The sequence below is a fragment of the Neovison vison genome, chromosome 4 (genome assembly GCF_020171115.1).
Source record: "Neovison vison isolate M4711 chromosome 4, ASM_NN_V1, whole genome shotgun sequence".
Lineage (NCBI taxonomy): Eukaryota > Metazoa > Chordata > Mammalia > Carnivora > Mustelidae > Neogale > Neogale vison.
This window is the reverse complement of record NC_058094.1, coordinates 142,732,272-142,749,435: the sequence shown is the minus strand read 5'-3', so window position 1 is coordinate 142,749,435 and position 17,164 is coordinate 142,732,272. Positions and strand designations below refer to the sequence as shown.

The following is a 17,164-nucleotide window of genomic DNA, read 5'->3' as shown; positions in this document are numbered from 1 at the left end:
CTTCCTTTCTTGGCTCAATTACAACACTAAGAGCCTTTTAAGGATCTTTCCATCCGGCTTTTGTCTTGCCCCTTTCCAGGGCACCCTCCACGTTCTGACAGTGATTTTCGGGAAATGCAAATAGCATTATATTACTTCTTCTCTGGAAGCCCTCCGAGTGTCTCCCCGCAGCTATCAAGTTCAAGTCCAAACTCTGGCTTGGCACACAAGTGCTCTCATCTCTGGCCCCTGCCTAACTCTCTGGCTTCAGCTCTGGTTGCCCATTTCTGAGCTCCCCTTTTCCCAAACCGCAATTTCCCCGAGACAGTCCTGCAGTTCTCGACCTCGGTATCCTTGCGCATGCCCAGAACCACCCCGCGCCCCCGTACCCCGGCTTCACACTGGCCCACGTGTGTAACCCTAAACATCCCTATGAGCCAGCTTCTTGCCCTTCCTCCGGTGTCCGCGGTGACCTGCACCCATGTTCAGCCAAAGGTGCTAACTACTCCGAGCATCGTGAAGGCAGGACCCGTGGGTCTTCTTCGCCTTGTATCCCCTCCGTTTTGCCCAGAGCCTGGGACACAGAAGGTTCTTTCAAAATGGTGAATAAATAAATGGGTGTTGCAATTTAATTTTTTTCCTGTGTCTGCTTTCAGACAACATCTACATTTATATCTTCACAAAGCCCGAAGACGAGTTTCCTCTCGCCTTTGACAGGCCATCCTACGTATTTGAGGTGTCAGAATTAAGGCCAGGTAAGGAGGCGACAGGACACCGAGGGCAGCGCTGTCCACGGGCCGTCATCCACACACGCCTTCCCCGGAGCGGAAACTGCCTTCAGCTCAGGGGCCCTGAGAGTGCTTGCCCACGGCAACTCACAGCTCATTCTTGTTTATTCCATCTCTTGTTTCTTTTTAAATTGTCCTAACCGCTGAGGAGCTCTTCAGATGAAACCTAGATTTTGAAAACTATTGTTTAAGCCGTGTTTCTCCGAATCCCTGATTGCTTCCTTGTCTGCGTGCCTGATTCCTCTCATCTTCCCTTTATGTGGTCTAAGTTCTCCCTCGGTCTCCACTGTGATTTTTATCCTGCTCGAGCAGAGAACTGAAATGTAAAAATAGAGAACAGATTTCCCATTTGTAGATTTCCTTCATTTAAAACAACGTAAAGATTCTCGCCCATAACGGGAATCCCTGGAGGCCTCTTTTGTGCCCTCTGTCGACATCTCGGTTTCTGAAGGTCCTTCCTCTCTTCCAGCTTCTGTGAGTTCCCATCTCCCCTGACTTCAAAGGGAGACCGTTACCTCCAGGATAATCCCACTTCAGCCCTACTTTTGATCCTTTACCCATGGATACTTGGATACTTCCTCTTCTTCTCTGCTCAGCCAACCAACCCAAACACTCCCTCGACAGTGATCTCTTCTCCATATTATTACTTGTCTTGAGGATGGTCTCCATTTCCTGGTTAAGTTTTAAACAAAGTGCAAAAAGTCTCTGATGAGAATGCTTTTAATTCCTTATACCTTATCCAGTGGCTACCAGATGCAGTAGTCATTGGCTTCTCATGCTTCACAGATCATATCGCGATTTGGGGTCCAGCACTTAGCCCTGGGGCTATACAGTTAAATAAGAGGTTTCTGCCCTTGAGGAGTGCAATGTACGAGAAAGATCTGTGAGAAAGATCTAGAAGGGGCCAGCCAGAACTCCAGCAGCCCCACCAACAGACATTGTCAAATAAGCAAAATGGAACAGCCTCTAAAAGTCTATAGTCATTGCTGCCACACCCTTTTAAAAACTTTCTTTATCATCTTGTTCGTGAGAGTAATTCACACTCACTACCGATCATTTGAAAGAGACAGCGCTGCATTAGACGGCACTGCTGCGACCAGAGCAGGTGTGAGATGTCCTCTGCGGTGTTGCTTATGATCACGTGATAACTGGCTTGCTTGGAGCCTGTAGAAAGGCTTGGCTCATAGGGCCAATACCTGGTGTGTATTCATTAGCATAATTTGATTTTAATAGAATTGAAGACATAAACAGAATTTGAACAGGAGAGAGACCTCCAAAATTCTGTCTGCCCGTGTCAGTGGGAGTGTGGGTTCCTGTCGTTTCCCCTCCCCCTCGCCCAAGTGGGACCAATCTCAGGTTCTTTATTCTTCCAGCTCGAACCCGGGTTGGACTAGTGCGCGCCACCGATCAAGACTTCCCCCAGAGCAGGGTCGTGTATTCCATCTCCATGGGAGGAGCCGGCCTCCAGTACCCAAACATATTTTGGATCGACCCCCAGACGGGAGAACTCCAGCTGGTGACGAGAGCAGACTACGAAACAACCCCCAGCTATATTCTCAGAATCCAGGCCACCAACGGCGAGGACAGCAACTCAGTCACTGTGAGTGGGGCCATGGGTGTGTTCACACCAGCCCGATCCGTTGACTTAGGATTCTTCTGGCACCTTCCACGTGCAGCTGTAGTGATAAAGAATTTTGACAGGCACATCCCACAGATGTAAGGAGGAGTGACTCATGGTGTTCAGGACGCCACACTTGGACACAACTAGCAGGGCTAGGAAATAAAGAGTGCATCCATAGGTCCAAGTTTGTGGGTGGCTGGGAGGCATGCCAAGATTGATGGCCGACCACTGCGAGGCCGGCTTCCTCCCATTACCCTTTAGATCTCTCTTCGCTCTGGCAGTGGGCTGGTGGTGAGATGCATGCTTCCAGAAGGGTGGTGTGGTTCTATTGTTAATAGTTCTGCCGTGTTCCCACCCCTCCCCACTTCACATCAGATGGAGTAGACCTTCACAGGATGTGGCTTGACCCAGGGAGGGGCTGCTTCTCAACCGTGGTGTTGCGTATCTGCTTAAATGTAGATGCTGAGTCAGCCTGTCTCAGTGGGCCTCGGAATCTGCATTTCTAACACATTTCCACACTTCCACGGATGCAGCTGGTCCAGGGCCACTCTTTGAGTAACAAGGGCTTAATAGTCTGTGCTGTCCATGGTTAAAATTACCTGGAGGTAATATGATGGTTGCAAGGACAAAACTGTTTCTTGGTCTTTCCCATTAGTAAAGTGAAGGAACATGAGGCAAAATGAACTCTTGGCTAGCAGCAGGCAGCCGCGTGTGATCCAGAGAACAACTGTTCGTCAGGAGATGGAGTTCATTTCTCAACTTTGATCCCAATTTTCCAAGGGGGTCTGAGCAAGGCTTATCTTTGTGTCCCACTTTCTCTCTCTCTTAAATGGAGAGTCACCTGATAACCCATCACCTGAACAGTCCAGTTCCTCTGATGACTGGCTTTGAATTAATGGGACATGTTTTTTTAATGATGTGCGAGGCCCGGCGTTGCTGAGCAAACGGCGTGCTAAGTCGCAGATAATTGTCATGTTTGTTCGGCTGGGTTTTTGAAAAAATGAATGGAGTCCACTTTGGGAGCTAACTGGAGTGAACATTTCAATTTATTCCCGGGCTCAGAAATAGCTGAAATCCCCAAATTTCAAAGGTAGAATGAATACGACTCAAAATTCATAAGCCTTTAAAAAGGGTGATGATCACATAAGTCCCTTTCAGGGCTGACGTTCTAGTATTCCGTGCTGGCAGGCGTCCCAGTCCATATTCCAATTCACCAGGCATAAAAGACGACAAGGAAACAGAAGGGGCTCACTCCTGTTCGTGGCAGGTTAGGCCACCGGCGTTGTGTCGTGCTCATAGCCCAGGTCACAGATGAGATCCCGGCTTAGCTGGGTCGACTCCTTCTATCCCGGCGCTTCTCAACCCTGGCTGCATATTAGAATCAGCTGGAGAACATTTACAAACGTGCCTGGGCCCTACCCTCCTGGGAGTCCAGTTCACCTGGTCTGGAGCAAGCCTGCGAAAGCAGGAGAACCAGTGTTCTATATGCCGAAGTTAAAGACAGAACTTCCAGTTCGAAAGGGCAATGGGCAAGGGACGACAGGTGGTCACTGCGAATTCATCATCATTACTGGAAAAACAGCTCTGCATCCTGGGGGGATGAGCCCATGTTTCTTAGATGCCCGTGGGTTGGGGTGGTAAGTGAGTGTGCGTATTTATTATGTACAGGAGAGCACACACACTCACAGAACAGAGGTTAATAGCCCAGGACTTGGAATAGGACTGACCCGAGATCAAATTCCTTGAACTGTGCCCCTCACCAAATGGGACGCCCTGAGGTCCACTACCTAATCTCCCTAAGCCTCAGCTTCCACATCCGGAGAATGGGAATAACCACATCGTCCAGCTCGGGGGAGGCTCCGTGAGAGCCAGGGGAGGGCACCACAAGTACCCTAAGTTCTCCGTGAGCGTTGGCTGGTAATCATGGCTGCCTTCTTGCTGTTCTAGGTAACTGTGAACATCCTTGAAGAAAATGATGAAAAGCCAGTTTGTATGCCAGACTCTTATTTCTTGGCCATCCCAGTGGATCTGAAAGTGGGCACAAACATTCAGAATTTCAAGCTGACGTGTACCGACCTGGACTCCAGCCCCCGGTCGTTTCGTTACTCCATGGGCCCAGGTACACAGTTTCCAGGGGCTCTTGGTGTTAGAGGCCTCAGCAGCTGTTTAGGGAGAAGGGGCTGTGTGCTCACACACTGAATGGAGCGCTGTGTGTGTGTGTGTGTGTGTGTGTGTGTGTGTTTGGGGGGGGGCAGTATTTTGAATGAGGGAAGCAAGGTTGAGGGACATAATGGTCCCGGACCTCCAAGTCCTCCTGCTTCCCCATCTCACCTAAGTCTTCCCAGACTCCCGTCTGTGGTTGTGCAAACGCCCCAGGAAGAGTGAACCCCACGGATGGCACCCCCCACCCTTCACAATTCCCACCCACCATGGTGCATGAACCGTATTAGTATAGTTTAAATTTGGGGGGTCCCCCTCCTCCACCACCTCTTTTTCTGCCAGCCTGCCGTGGGGGCAGGGAATCCCAGTCCTCTCTCTGGGTAATAATAGATTAAATAGATTAAATGCATTCTGAAACGTGTCCTCAGGAATTCTCTCTTGCTCCATTCACTTTCTCTCTTTAAAAATATACCACCGTGGGGAGAAAAAAAAAAAAAAGAGCACCCCTCGATGGAAATGGGAACAAAATAGCTCATCTAATGAAGGGCTAGGGCCAGAGATTGAAACCCAAATAAGCAGAGCAATTCCATGGAAAAGAGTACAAATCTATCCCGGCTGCCCCAGCAGAGCAGTAACTCCGAGGGTAGGGAACCTTGTGAGCAGGCTGTGTCGCAAAACCCAGGGGCAGAGACTGCCTCCGACGGCAGTCGCTGAAGATGGAAATAATCTGTACAGAGAACCCTCGGGCCTTTATGGAACTCCTCGCCGCTAAAGGAGTAAAAATTACATCACCTCCTGCTCCATTTACGGGTTTGCCTTTGGTAATGAGTCTGGAGCCACCAGAGGACTGAGCAGGGGCTGCTTGGGTGGGAACCTTTCTGCCCCAGGGGCGCTCTGAGCTGGGAGGCTTGAGCCCCAGCCGCACTGTGGGGAAAGTGGGTCCAGGGTGGATGCAGGAGGACCTGGGACCATGACCCTCTGTGAGCCAGGAGGTACCACCGCTGTGGCCACCAAGGTGGCCAGCTAGGTTCCACTCAAGACAATGGAGTGAATTTGACCCAAGGCTGGAGACGCAGCCTCCTCTATCTTCTCCCTGCCGCTCCCCACCCCGAGGGTCTGAGTGTGAGTTACTCACTATTAGCAAACAAACGCTGGCAATGAGGATTGGCTAGAGAGGCTGCCCCAGGACTATTACATCTCCACCTGATGCCCAGAAAGATGGCAGCCATCCTCCTGGGACCTGCATGCTGCTCTTCTTTTCTACCTCATTCTTGCTGCAGCCTCACTGTGAGCAAGAGTTTTTGGTGGTTTTTTTTTTTTTTTGCTTTTGTTTTTGCTTTAAGATTTTATTTATTTGAGAGAGAGCATGTGAGAGACAGAGAGAGAGAGCAAGCATGAGCAGGGAGAGAGGCAGAGGGGGAGGGAGAAGCAGAGAGTCCGACGAGGGGCTCCATCCCAGGACCCCAGGATTATGACCTGAGCTGAAGACAGATGCTTACCCGACTGAGCCACCCAGACGCCGCACAGGAGCTCTTCTGTTCCCATGAGATCTCTGGTGTCATTATGGCCCCCGTCCCATCACTGACCTAGTTCTGGTGTGTCAGAAACACGGCCGACGACTGAGGCGTGGATGTTTGAGCAAACGATGGAATGCGGTTTTCATCTAAACCCTTTTCTCACTCTTTTTTCTTTCTTTTCCCCAAATCCTTGATTCACACCGCCTTTAGGCAACATCAACAGTCATTTCGCCTTCTCTCCCAACGCCGGGTCCAACATTACAAGCCTGCTCCTTGCGACACGCTTTGACTATGCCAGTGGGCTTGACAAGATCTGGGACTACAAACTCCTTGTCTATGTAACCGACGACAACTTGCTGTCCGGCAGGAAGAAAGCTCAGGCTCGCGTTGAAACAGGGACGGTGACGCTGAGTATTAGCGTCATTCCTCACCCCACCACAGCTGTCACCGCAACCCCCAGGGTAAGGGCTCTGGGTCCTTGCGATGCACAGGGATGGAGCCCCTTGACCCAGGAGAGAGATAGGATGGGCTGAAAAGAGGTGAGGTGCTAGGAGGTTGCAAGGAGCGCCAACCATGGGCTGGACTGGAGCAGTCGCTGGGTGGTAGACAAAGTTGGGAGTGAGACCTTGGATTCGTAGAACCATTAGCATTCCCGGTGTTGTTAAAGAAGAATGTGCACTTCCACACCGACTTGCGACAGATCAGGTATTGACCGTGTATGGCTGGCACAGGAGTCAGTTTTCATGGACATGTGGCCAGCAGCTACTGTCTCAGTCGCTTTGGGGCTTGCTCTTAAGAGCCACCGTGAGTCAACGTCCATAAACACAGCTGCTTGTATGCTCTTCTCCACTTCTTTTGAAGAGTCCCTATGCACCGATCTGTACCCTACTGCCCACCCCCACGCCAAAAAAATTCACTGGTTCAATCTACAAATATCAATTCAACACCTATAATACACCAAGCTCTTTGGTGAACAGCCAAAAATGATCTCGGCTGTCACGAGCTCCCAATAGACCAGTGGTGCCTAGACCATCAGCAACAGCATCACTTGGAAACCTGTTAGGAATGCAAATTCTTAGGCCCACCCCCAGAATACTGCCCTTGCGATGATCACCATGACCTCTAGGGAAAGATACTGGAACCTGGAGTCCTCAGCCATGTCCCCAGAACCACTGGATCAGAAGTTCCGGGAGTGGGGGCCTAGCAGTCTGGGACTTTAGTAAGGCTCCAAGGGGATCCCAAAATGCTCTACAGTTTGAGAGCTGTGATCTAGAGAGGGAGACAGATGACAGACAGGTATCCTAATTCATTCATTCACTGCAGATCATAGTAGATAGTAGGAAACAAACAAGCAGGTGCCCTAATAAAAGCAGTGTGATGAAGGAAGGGAGAGGCTTGGAGTCTGACAATAGGATTATCTCCTCCCTGTCCTTGGAGGGACTCTAACTCCTGTTCCTAGAAAAGATGAGTCCTTAGCAGGCAGCCCCACACATGCAGTGTGCTAGAGGAGAAGTCGTCAGAACCTAGCTACCCGTGACCAGTGGTCAATTTCTGCTTGTCAGAGTCCTACCATGAGCTGGTCCACGTTCATCTCTCGTGCATAAGGAGCTGCCACCCTTCTGGGGCTTGCACGACCCAACGGTGACATCTCTCCAGCCCACGGATCTCCATACCTTGTTTGGGTCCTGTCTCCCTCTCTAGAAAGCAGGCTAGAGGCTTCCCTGTGCCATTAGCCCCGTGTTATCTGTCAGTGCAGCTTGCAGCCAGGGAACACGGCAAAGCCTACAAAGTGTTAAAGAGAACAACTTTTGTGGCGCATGCCTTCCCAGTGAGAGACAATGGCTATATTCGTCCCAGGGTTATGCCATGATTTGGCAGGGAAAAAAGCCAATGGGATTTTTAGCGTTTGGGAAGGGGAAGAAAGAGAGTAAAAATAGGCCTGGAGTTGCTTTTCAGTTCCCTAAATTTTCTGGGTTTTGATCTCCTGGGTGCTTGGAAAGACTATAAATAAGGGGACGGGTTGAAGCAGCAAGAACTGGGAGCACACAGATGCCCCAGACACTTGACGTGAGAGAGGGCTGATGTCAGAGATGGCTCTAAAACCACTCTCCGTGCACGCTCCACCCCCCTCTGTCATTCAAGCCCAGGGTCATCTACCAGGTCCTGAGAAAAAACGTCTATTCTCCATCAGCGTGGTACGTGCCTTTTGTCATCACTTTGGGCTCCATATTGCTTTTGGGACTCCTGGGGTCCCTGTTCGTCCTGTTGGCCAAAGCCATCCACAGACACTGTCTCCGCAAGACTAGGAAGCACAGGAAACTTCCGTAAGTTGTCGGTGGGCTGGGACCTTTGCACCACTTCCTTTAGGACACCGTTTTCAGCGATGTCAGGAGAGGAATGGAAGGAATTGGGATTTCTCTCCAGGGTAGGGAGGGAGCCTAGAGTGAAGGAAGGAGTGGGTGGGGGGAAGGAACTCCAGCTCCCTTCAGTCCTGGTTCCCTCTTCATCACCTGCTGGGCCAGGAAATGGCTCCTTTGGTTTTCCCTGCCACCGGCTCTGTCCTTGATACATTCCCAATGAAACCGGGGCTTCACCCTCCAGTGGTCTTGCCCTGGATAAAAGCTTCAGGGGGAAAAAAAAGGCTGGTTGTGAGCAGTGATAGGATATGCTATGCTGGTATTTGCAGAATATCTAAAGGATGGGAGGGAATTAGAGGAAGCACAGAAAACTGATAAGGGATTTAAGCTTTTGGCTCCAGTGACTCATTGGGCTTTTGCGTGACTAAATCATCATTGTTCATTTGCATGTGACCCCAATCTCTCACTCTCCAGGGCTGGAAGAAGCGGCCGTTTCCCCTCCCTCTTGTTTCCTCCTGCTCACTCACATGCCTCTTACCAGGTACTCCATGGAGTGCCTTTTCCTGGCTGAAGTGAGCCACCAGAGTGAAATGGAGAGAGAGCACGTCTTTGTTCCAGGCTTCCCCAAGACCCAGTTTCTTGAGTCTCAGAAGGTCCCACCATGACAGCATGATGGTTCTGAGCCTGGGCTTTGGAGAGGGACAAGGACCAGTTTGGATCTGGGCTCACCATTTTCTATATGGCCTCGGATCAGTGGCGACCTCTGTGAATCTCAGTTCCTTATTTGAAAAGTAAACAATCAAATGAGCAAAGGCAAAGGAAACACTTATCACTGTTCCCAATGTTGAGTAAATGCTTAATATAGTGTTTGTTGGGTCTTGTTGCATTATTTTTCGTGGCTGAGTCCCAGTGAGCTCAGGATTCTAGAGTCCAAGTTTAGCTCTATGCTCAGGTATCTCGGGCAGTTGGAACCCAAGTTTTGGCACAACGAGAGAGAGAGATGGGACTTCCTCTACCTTTTAAGGTTATTTTGCCGATTACTGAGTACTGTCGAATAATTTAAAATCTATGGACGAAAAGCCTGTTCCAAAGTATAAGGCATTAGCATAAAGATGTGCATTGCATTTTGCCATATTTATTGGGGAAGTTCGTTGCTATTGGCAACCTTGACTTCAAGGTAAGAAATCCGTGAGCATCTGCTGAAATTAAAAGAGACATTTTTGTTTGGGCTCTACTCACAAATTGATTTGGAAGAAAAAATTGGCTCCAAAAGAGTGACACACAAGCTTGTAAGGATGGTTGGTGCTCCATAATGAGGTTTGGACAGAAGTCCTTAAAGGAAGTCATCCACTAGACACCATAACTCTCACGTAATTTGTGGTTATGTGTACCTTGACCCTGGTTGCCTTAATTTACATCCTAAATATTAATTGTTTCCGGCATGGTTGACTTAAAGAAGAAAAACTGGCTAGTAATACAGACTCAGGCCTGGCCTCTCTGGAAATTAGGTGAACTATATGGCAGCCAACGTTTGTCCAACAGCAAAGAAGATAAGAGAGTTGCAAAATTATGGAACCCAGGGTTATCCCAAAAGGGGTTTAGCATCCTAGCCCAGGTCTTCCTGTTATAGGAAAACAGGGTTTATGCCAGCTTGGAAGGTTCCGCTGTGGGCCAAGCCTTCTGCTCAAGCTGGCTACTGGGGAGGAAAAGGAGGCAGGAAGAATTGCTGGGCACGCTGGTCATGCCCTCCTCACCTGTGCTGTCAGAGGAAATACTTTCCCTCAAGTTCGATAAGGCAGTAGTTTTCAAACTTAGCCAACTCCCAGAACCTCTTTAGTTCCCACACCAACAGTGATGGAACTGCTCTGTTTGGAGCAGGGGTGGGAACCCAGCCTTCACTTTAGTCCCCAGGCCTGGCCCCTCTTTTAATCAGTCCCTGAATCCCAAGGAACACAGTTGCCCAAAGGCCCCAAGTTATTACATGCGAACAAGAGCAGAATACTCTCAGGCTCATTCTTATCCATCTCTCGTTTTTCCCCATAGGGTGAAGAAAGGAGGTAAGGACCACGCCGATTCCCTTTGACTGTGGCTGCTGTTGTTGTTGGGTTTTTGCCTGTTCTCTTGTACTAATCAGAAGGATTCCAACTAAGCAGAGAATCGGGGTGTAGTTCTGTCTCAGTGCGTTTTCAATCATGTCTTCTGCGGCTGAAATGACACAGAGGTCAGATGTAGCCAGAGAAAGGGCAGGGCAGGGCGCACGGTGCCATTTGCGCACTCAGATCTCTCCTCTGAGTCCTGCCTGGTCCCTACCCAGGATTGCCTTCTTCCAGCGGAACGGAGGCACATGAGGTCTGTTCCCTGCCAAGCGGGACAGGAGCGAAGAATTCTGCATGAGTGAGACACAGACAGTATCTACTGGCTGTTGCACATGGAGGGGTGGGACGGCGCCGGAGGACAGCGAATGCTCTGTATTGGACAGATGCCTCTTTTGCAAGAACAAATAACACTTTATTCCCAGATTGTAGCAGATTTGATCATTTTCACAAGTTATTTGGGTCAGGCGAGTGGGAAAGGGGGGCGGGGTACAGCTAGATGGGCGGGGAGAGCTGGGCCGCTGGTGAGTTGAGCAAGTTCCCACCTGAATAAGGACACCAAGTCACCAAGTCTAGGGGGATGACAGACCAGCCCTGAAAGTTGCTGCCTTGAGGGGAACCCAGGCTATGGAGAGAGACAGAACAGAGAATTGGGAAGTGTGTTTTAAAAAAAAAAAAAAAAAGCTTTTTTTTTTTAAGATTGTATTTACTTATTTGAGAGAGAATGAGAGAGCACGCACTAGAGGACTAGGGTCAGAAGACAAAGCAGACTCCCCACTGAGCAGGAAGCCTGGTGTGGGACCCGATCCTGGGACTCCAGGATCACGACCTGAGCTAAAGGCAGTTGTTTAAGCGACTGAGCCACCCAGGCATCCCCAAAAAGATTGTGTTTATCACTCAATCCATAGGCATGCCTGGCTGATGTGCACAAAGCACTCAGTGGGGTTAGAAATTTGACTATAATGGTATTGATCACATCAAATGAAAAGATTTTAATGAGGTCTTCGCAGACTGTCGCCCACCCTAGTTACTTTCTAAAAAGGGCTCGGGGAACAGAGGCAAAGAATCCTCACAATATGAACAAACGTATCAACTGGATCTTTCGTTCTTTTCTTTCTGTGAAAAGCTTATTACCCAGGTCCAGTAATAGGAGTAAATTGGGAAAAGAGTAACATTCCCCCCCCAAATTCTGTAATTATTATATGAGTGTGCATGTGTGTGTTTGTATTTTTCTGAGAAAGTAGAAAACTGTCAATAAACATTTCTACAGACAGGACACCTGGGTGGCTCAGTGTGTTAAGCCTCTGCCTTTGGCTCAGGTCATGATCTCAGGGTCCTGGGATTGACCCCACATCCAGCTCTCTGCTTGGCGGGGAGCTTACTTTCCCCTCTTTCTCTGCCTGCTGCTCTGTGATTTCTCTCTTTCTGTGTGTCAAATAAATAAATAGAATCTTAAACAACAACAACAACAACACATTTCTACAGACAGAGAATTCCTTGTTGGGTCTGCAATACTAGGTTCAAAGCCTGTTGAAGAAAAATCCCATTGTAGAGGTAGAATTTTAAGGTCAATTTAGTGTCCAAGGAGCTTCACTTCTATCTGTTCTACTCCCTGCAGAAATGAAGGATACGAGGCCCGAGGTTTTGGTGGTAAGTATGGGTGGCTGCGGGGCCCCTGGCTTGGGTAACATGTGGTGGGCCGCTCCCGTCCCCTCTCGGGCAGAGCCCGCCCCAGCCTCACGGGCGTGTTTATCATTCAGGAAGACGCCTACATTTGGCCACTGGAACAGATTGCTGTGTGACGGGCCCCTGATAGAATTTGTTCCCTCCACTGAACATGTCTGCTGATATATTTGCAGAAGAAGTGGATTTCATAAATATTGAATAGTGGTGTTTATTATCTACACCAGCTCCCCGGGAGCGTGAGTTGGGGGGAGAAGAGCTTAAAGACCAGAACGGGAGCCTCAACCTTCGGTGGGATTGATTTTTTTTCTTTGCTGTTCCACAACCTCGTGGAAAAGCGAGGGAGATGGGGCGGTGCTTGGGCCACAGGTCCGCTCGGCTGGCTTGGCCCTATGACCTTGCAGTCTCCCTCGGCCTGTCATATGGGCGTGAGAACACCTGCCCTGGGGTCGCAGGTGAGGAACTACCTTGCAAGCTGCTGAAACTCACACAAATGCCAAGGTTTACAATATAGCTGGAGAGTCTCCTCCGCACCCCCCAACGCTAACTTCCTTGCCTTCCTTTACTGAACCTGATCTGCCCACTGGGAAGTGACAGAACTTGAAGGTGACCCTCCCAGTCTCCCTCACCCCCTGATAATTGGATTCTGTTATGATCCGAGACCCATAAATGGGGGGAATGAGATGCACAGTGATGAATGCTATTCTGTGCTTCAGCATTTCTGCTTCAGGTCCGGCACCTAAGTGCGTATCCAGATGAGCCTGTCTACACTCGGGAGAAAGGGGATCTCTTAAGTCCCTTGGTGATGCCACTCAGAGAGCACCTTAGAAATATGTACTATTAAATTAATCAATTAAATAAGTAAATCTCCATGGCCATAAAAAGTGTTGAACTCTTTGCATGAATAAAACCCATATGGTCTCCATTTCCTCTGTCATTGGAGTTGGGGAGCTGTGGACCAGTACATAGATGATGGCTGGTGGGATGAGAACTGGTGTGGAAAGGCCCCCTAGACGCCAAATACCGTCCTCATTAGCATGCTAGAGAGGGGCAGCTCCGGAGGGTACATTGTGAGGGAAGGGAATGTTTCCATGGGTACAGAGGTCGAGTCCCAGGAGGGTGGCACAGAGAAAGGGGGAAGGCAAGGAGCTGGAGCCCAGGGCGTAGGGAAGGCAGGCCCGGCCCAGATGCAACACTGTGTTGGCCTAGGCAAGGGGACACAGTCAGAGCCCACAGGTGGGAGCACGTGAGTTTTCCATTCTGCCTGCCTTGGCTGCTTGTCTGACAGATCCCACTGAGGCAAAAGGGGTCTCGGCCAAGGTTGTGTGGCATTTCTGCTCTTCTTTCTGTGCAGCTTAGATAGTATTTACTTGGGATGCTTTCCTGCCTCCCAAGTTGGATTAGATGCCCTCCTGCGCCCCCCTCCCCAGCACGGCAGAGTCCTACGGTCCACTTTATTACCCTATGCTGTGCACCTGTTGGCAGGCGCTCCCCCTGATTGCAAGCTTTGTGCACACAGCCCCCACGCCTGTCATGTTCACTGTTGGGTCCCCAGCATCGAGCACGTGCCTAGCGAGTAGACAAGGGTCAAGAAGGCCCTGGGTACAGAAAGCAGCCAGCTGTGATGATGAGCGGCCTGGCCTGGCGGGGTGTGTGTAGAGTTGGGCTTCAAGCTGTCTCTTTCTCCTCCTTAGGAAACAATCCAGATGAACTCTGTCTTTGATGGAGAAGCCATCGACCCAGGTAATGAAGTGGCAAAGCTGTCCATCCAAAAGGTGTTTTCTATAATGCCGGTGGGTAAAGTCATGGAGGGACCCTATCCAAGGTCCTGCCCTTGACTCCGTTTGTCCCCCCTTTTGATGAAGTTGCCTGACCCGTCTGGTTGTCACCCCAGGGGGAGATGGCCTCGGAGCTGGCAGATGCCCAACCACGGGTGAGGTCTTCCGTGGATTTCCACGGAAAGCCCCCCGCCCCGGCTGTCCTCCCTTCCTAAATGGCAAACCAGCTCAGGGGACTGGTGCCTTCTGCCTGCCCTTTGGTGCGACCTCCTCCCCCAGTCCTTTCTGAATGCTCCTAATCCCGTCCCATGGGTGGCGAGAGAGATGGAGCAATGGCACGCTTGGCTCCCTCTCCCCCTAGATCAGGGCCAAGAATTTCTTCTCGGTCGGCAAGATGAACATAAGGTAAAGCTGGCCCCTAGCGCTCCCCTCACCCCCATGAAATCAGCTCCAAATTTAGCTCCTTTACACACATCCCTCCACTCACAAAGGCTCAATTATAGATGTGAATAAAGGGAAGGAAACCAAACTCGGGAGGCAAGGGTGTTGGCACGTTGCCATCCTCACACACAAGCCGCTCGGTCCTTCTCGGAAGGATGGCTCCTCTCCAGGAGAGGCTGCTGCTGCTGCTGCTGGAATTAAATTTCCCTCTATTATTAGGTACTTGTTACCATAATGTGCCCACATTAGCATAAGTGCTGGTGGGATCCTCTGCCGAGAGGCCACTCATGCCGCACGGAAATGACAAGAGCAGAGGGTAGCCTGAGACTCCGTCTCCTGGGGCCAAAGCCCGGGAGCCCATGGCTGTTATCTACACGTGTGTGCTTGAGAGAAGGGGGCAAGAAAGAGAGGCGCCAAGTGCACTATGCGAACAGGCACACCAATTAGTGTCTGCCGCTCTGACTCCGCCAAGATGGCTTCTCTGCACCATCTCCGTGGCTGTGCCTCCAGATGCCCGCTAACCCAACAGACATCAAAATCAGAGTCCCGTTCTCCTTACCCCGGGGACTTCCTTCTTATACCTGGGATTCACGGGACTTTTAAACCCATCAGGGGTGCCTGGGTGACTCCGACGGTGAAGCATCTGCCTTCGGCTCAGGTCATGATCCTGGGGTCCTGGGATTGAGCCCTGCTTCTGGCTCCCTGCTTACCGGGGAGCCTGCTTCTCCCTCTGTGCCCCCCTCACCCCAGCTCAGGCTCTCTTGCTCTCTCTCTCTCTCTCTACCCAAAATAAATAAATAAATAAAATCTTTTAAAAAAAAAATCAGAACATAATGGGGAACACCATTAGAAACTGAACTGAATTTATCCAATGTGGATGTAGAATTCAAGATTTATGTGGCTTTCTAACCCTGCAACCAGGAGCCTGTCCTAAGCCCATCTACCCAGGGAGGTGTGATATTTGCTATCCATGTGGTCAGAGTCCTAAAGCTCATAGAAAGGGCAGGCTGGTGAAGATCATGCCATTCACGGGCCTGCTTCCTCTCTCCACGACTCGCCCCTCCTCGTGCCTTTCCTCTTTCCCTGGGGTTAGAAGGGAGTGGGGTGGACGTGGGGGAGGACAGCATTTGAATGCCCTCGTTTATGTGGTGGTTATATATTTTTTTCTCCTAGTTACTGGGGCAGTATATGAATTCAACTCAAACACGGGAGCCAGAAAGTGGAAAGATCCCTCAACCCAAATGCCAAGATGGAAAGAGCCTGGCACCCAGGGAGCTGCTCCCAATAGAGTTGTTGCTGGGGAAGGGGCCAGGCCACTGAGGAGCACCAGTGAGCGACATGGGCTGAGCAGCAAAGCCCCGGCTGAGGACAACCCAGTTCCAGAAACCAGGATGCCAAGCCCGGCACCCCAAAGAGCAGAAACCCAGCCCTCCCGGTCAGGGCTTCCCCCAAACTGCACCCAGGAAAGTAAGGGGTATCTGGGTGCAGGCCCCACATTGCAGCATGGGGGAGGGGAGTTGAGTGTCCCTGGGAGACTGCCTCTCCCTAATTCCCACGTGGGCAGGGGTGGGAGCACCAGGGGTGAAAACATGGGCTGAAGGACTCGGACAACCAGGGCCCCAAATGGGATGTTTAAAACACATGTAGTTGCCCTTTTCTGAGAGAGCGTGGGAGAAATTTCTTTTGGGTCTCTGTCCTCTGATCAGATAAACTGTTAACTTTTGGATGTGGAATCGTGTTTCTTCTTCGTGTTGACTGCTGGGAAGCTCTGTAGGAAGCACTCGGGGACTTCCTGATGAAAACACAGAGGGCTCCCCTCCCAGTGGGTTTCACCACGATCCCCTGCCCTTAGTGTAACACCGCTCTGATGGCTTCCCTGATGAACACACCCAAAGCCACACACCTTCCTAAGTCACCTCAAATCTGTTTCAAAAGAAGCAGAGCAGTGAAAGAAAAACAGATGCATAAATAATGAGATATTCATCTGGGAAGACGAAAACACAATGGACATGGACACCTTCTTGTATTCTTTTTTTTATGGAGGTATGGCTTATAGTCAGTCAAGTGCACAGATCTAAGCCATTCCACTCATAATAGTCTCCCCTCTGAGGCAGCCGCTATTCCGATCTTTATCATCATAGATTAATTTTCGCCTTTTCTGAATTTCTATAAATGCAATCACACAGAACATGCTCTTTTGTGTGTAGCTTTTTTTTTTTTTTTTTTAAAGATTTAGTTATTTCTCTTGGTCAGGGGAGGAGCAGAGCGAGACAGAGAATCTCAAGCAGATGACCCACTGAGCTCAGAGCCGGATTCAGGGCTCGATCCCACAACCCTGAGATCATGACCGGGCCCAAACCAAGAGTCGAAGCTTACCCCACTGAGCCACTGAGGTCCTCCTATGTCTGCTGCTTTTGCTGGGCATCACGTCTGTGAGAATCACCCACATGACACTGTAGATTAGTCATTCAGTTCTCTCCGCCGTGTGTCCTCTTTCACGGCAGGACCATGCCTCGGTTTATTTATCCATTCTGCACTTGGGTGGCTGCTTCTGCTATTTTACTCTTATAAATCCCATCATTATGAACTTTTTTTTGCACATTTTTCACAGCTCATAAACCCCTGTTCCTTCTGAGTATATTCCTAGAAGTGGAATTGTCAGAGCTGTTGCTGGAATTGGCCCAGAATCCCAAAGCGGGTGGCTCTGATGTACGCTTCCCTCAGCAATGACTGAGAGTTCTGATGGC

General features: G+C 50.1%; 1 protein-coding gene across 2 annotated transcripts in view; it reads left to right on the top strand.

The window, feature by feature from the left end:
• CDHR3 (cadherin related family member 3) overlaps window positions 1-16,143 on the top strand; it is an 80,620-nt gene extending 64,477 nt beyond the window's left edge. For both annotated transcript variants that reach the window (XM_044244519.1, XM_044244518.1), the window contains 9 exons: window positions 636-734; window positions 2,141-2,367; window positions 4,336-4,507; window positions 6,276-6,526; window positions 8,208-8,389; window positions 10,466-10,479; window positions 12,134-12,165; window positions 13,893-13,941; window positions 15,591-16,143. In XM_044244519.1, the coding sequence (XP_044100454.1) occupies window positions 636-734; window positions 2,141-2,367; window positions 4,336-4,507; window positions 6,276-6,526; window positions 8,208-8,389; window positions 10,466-10,479; window positions 12,134-12,165; window positions 13,893-13,941; window positions 15,591-16,015 (1,451 nt within the window). In that variant the 3' untranslated portion in view covers window positions 16,016-16,143. The remainder of the gene's footprint in view (window positions 1-635; window positions 735-2,140; window positions 2,368-4,335; window positions 4,508-6,275; window positions 6,527-8,207; window positions 8,390-10,465; window positions 10,480-12,133; window positions 12,166-13,892; window positions 13,942-15,590) is intronic.
• The last annotated feature ends 1,021 nt before the right edge of the window (window positions 16,144-17,164 follow it).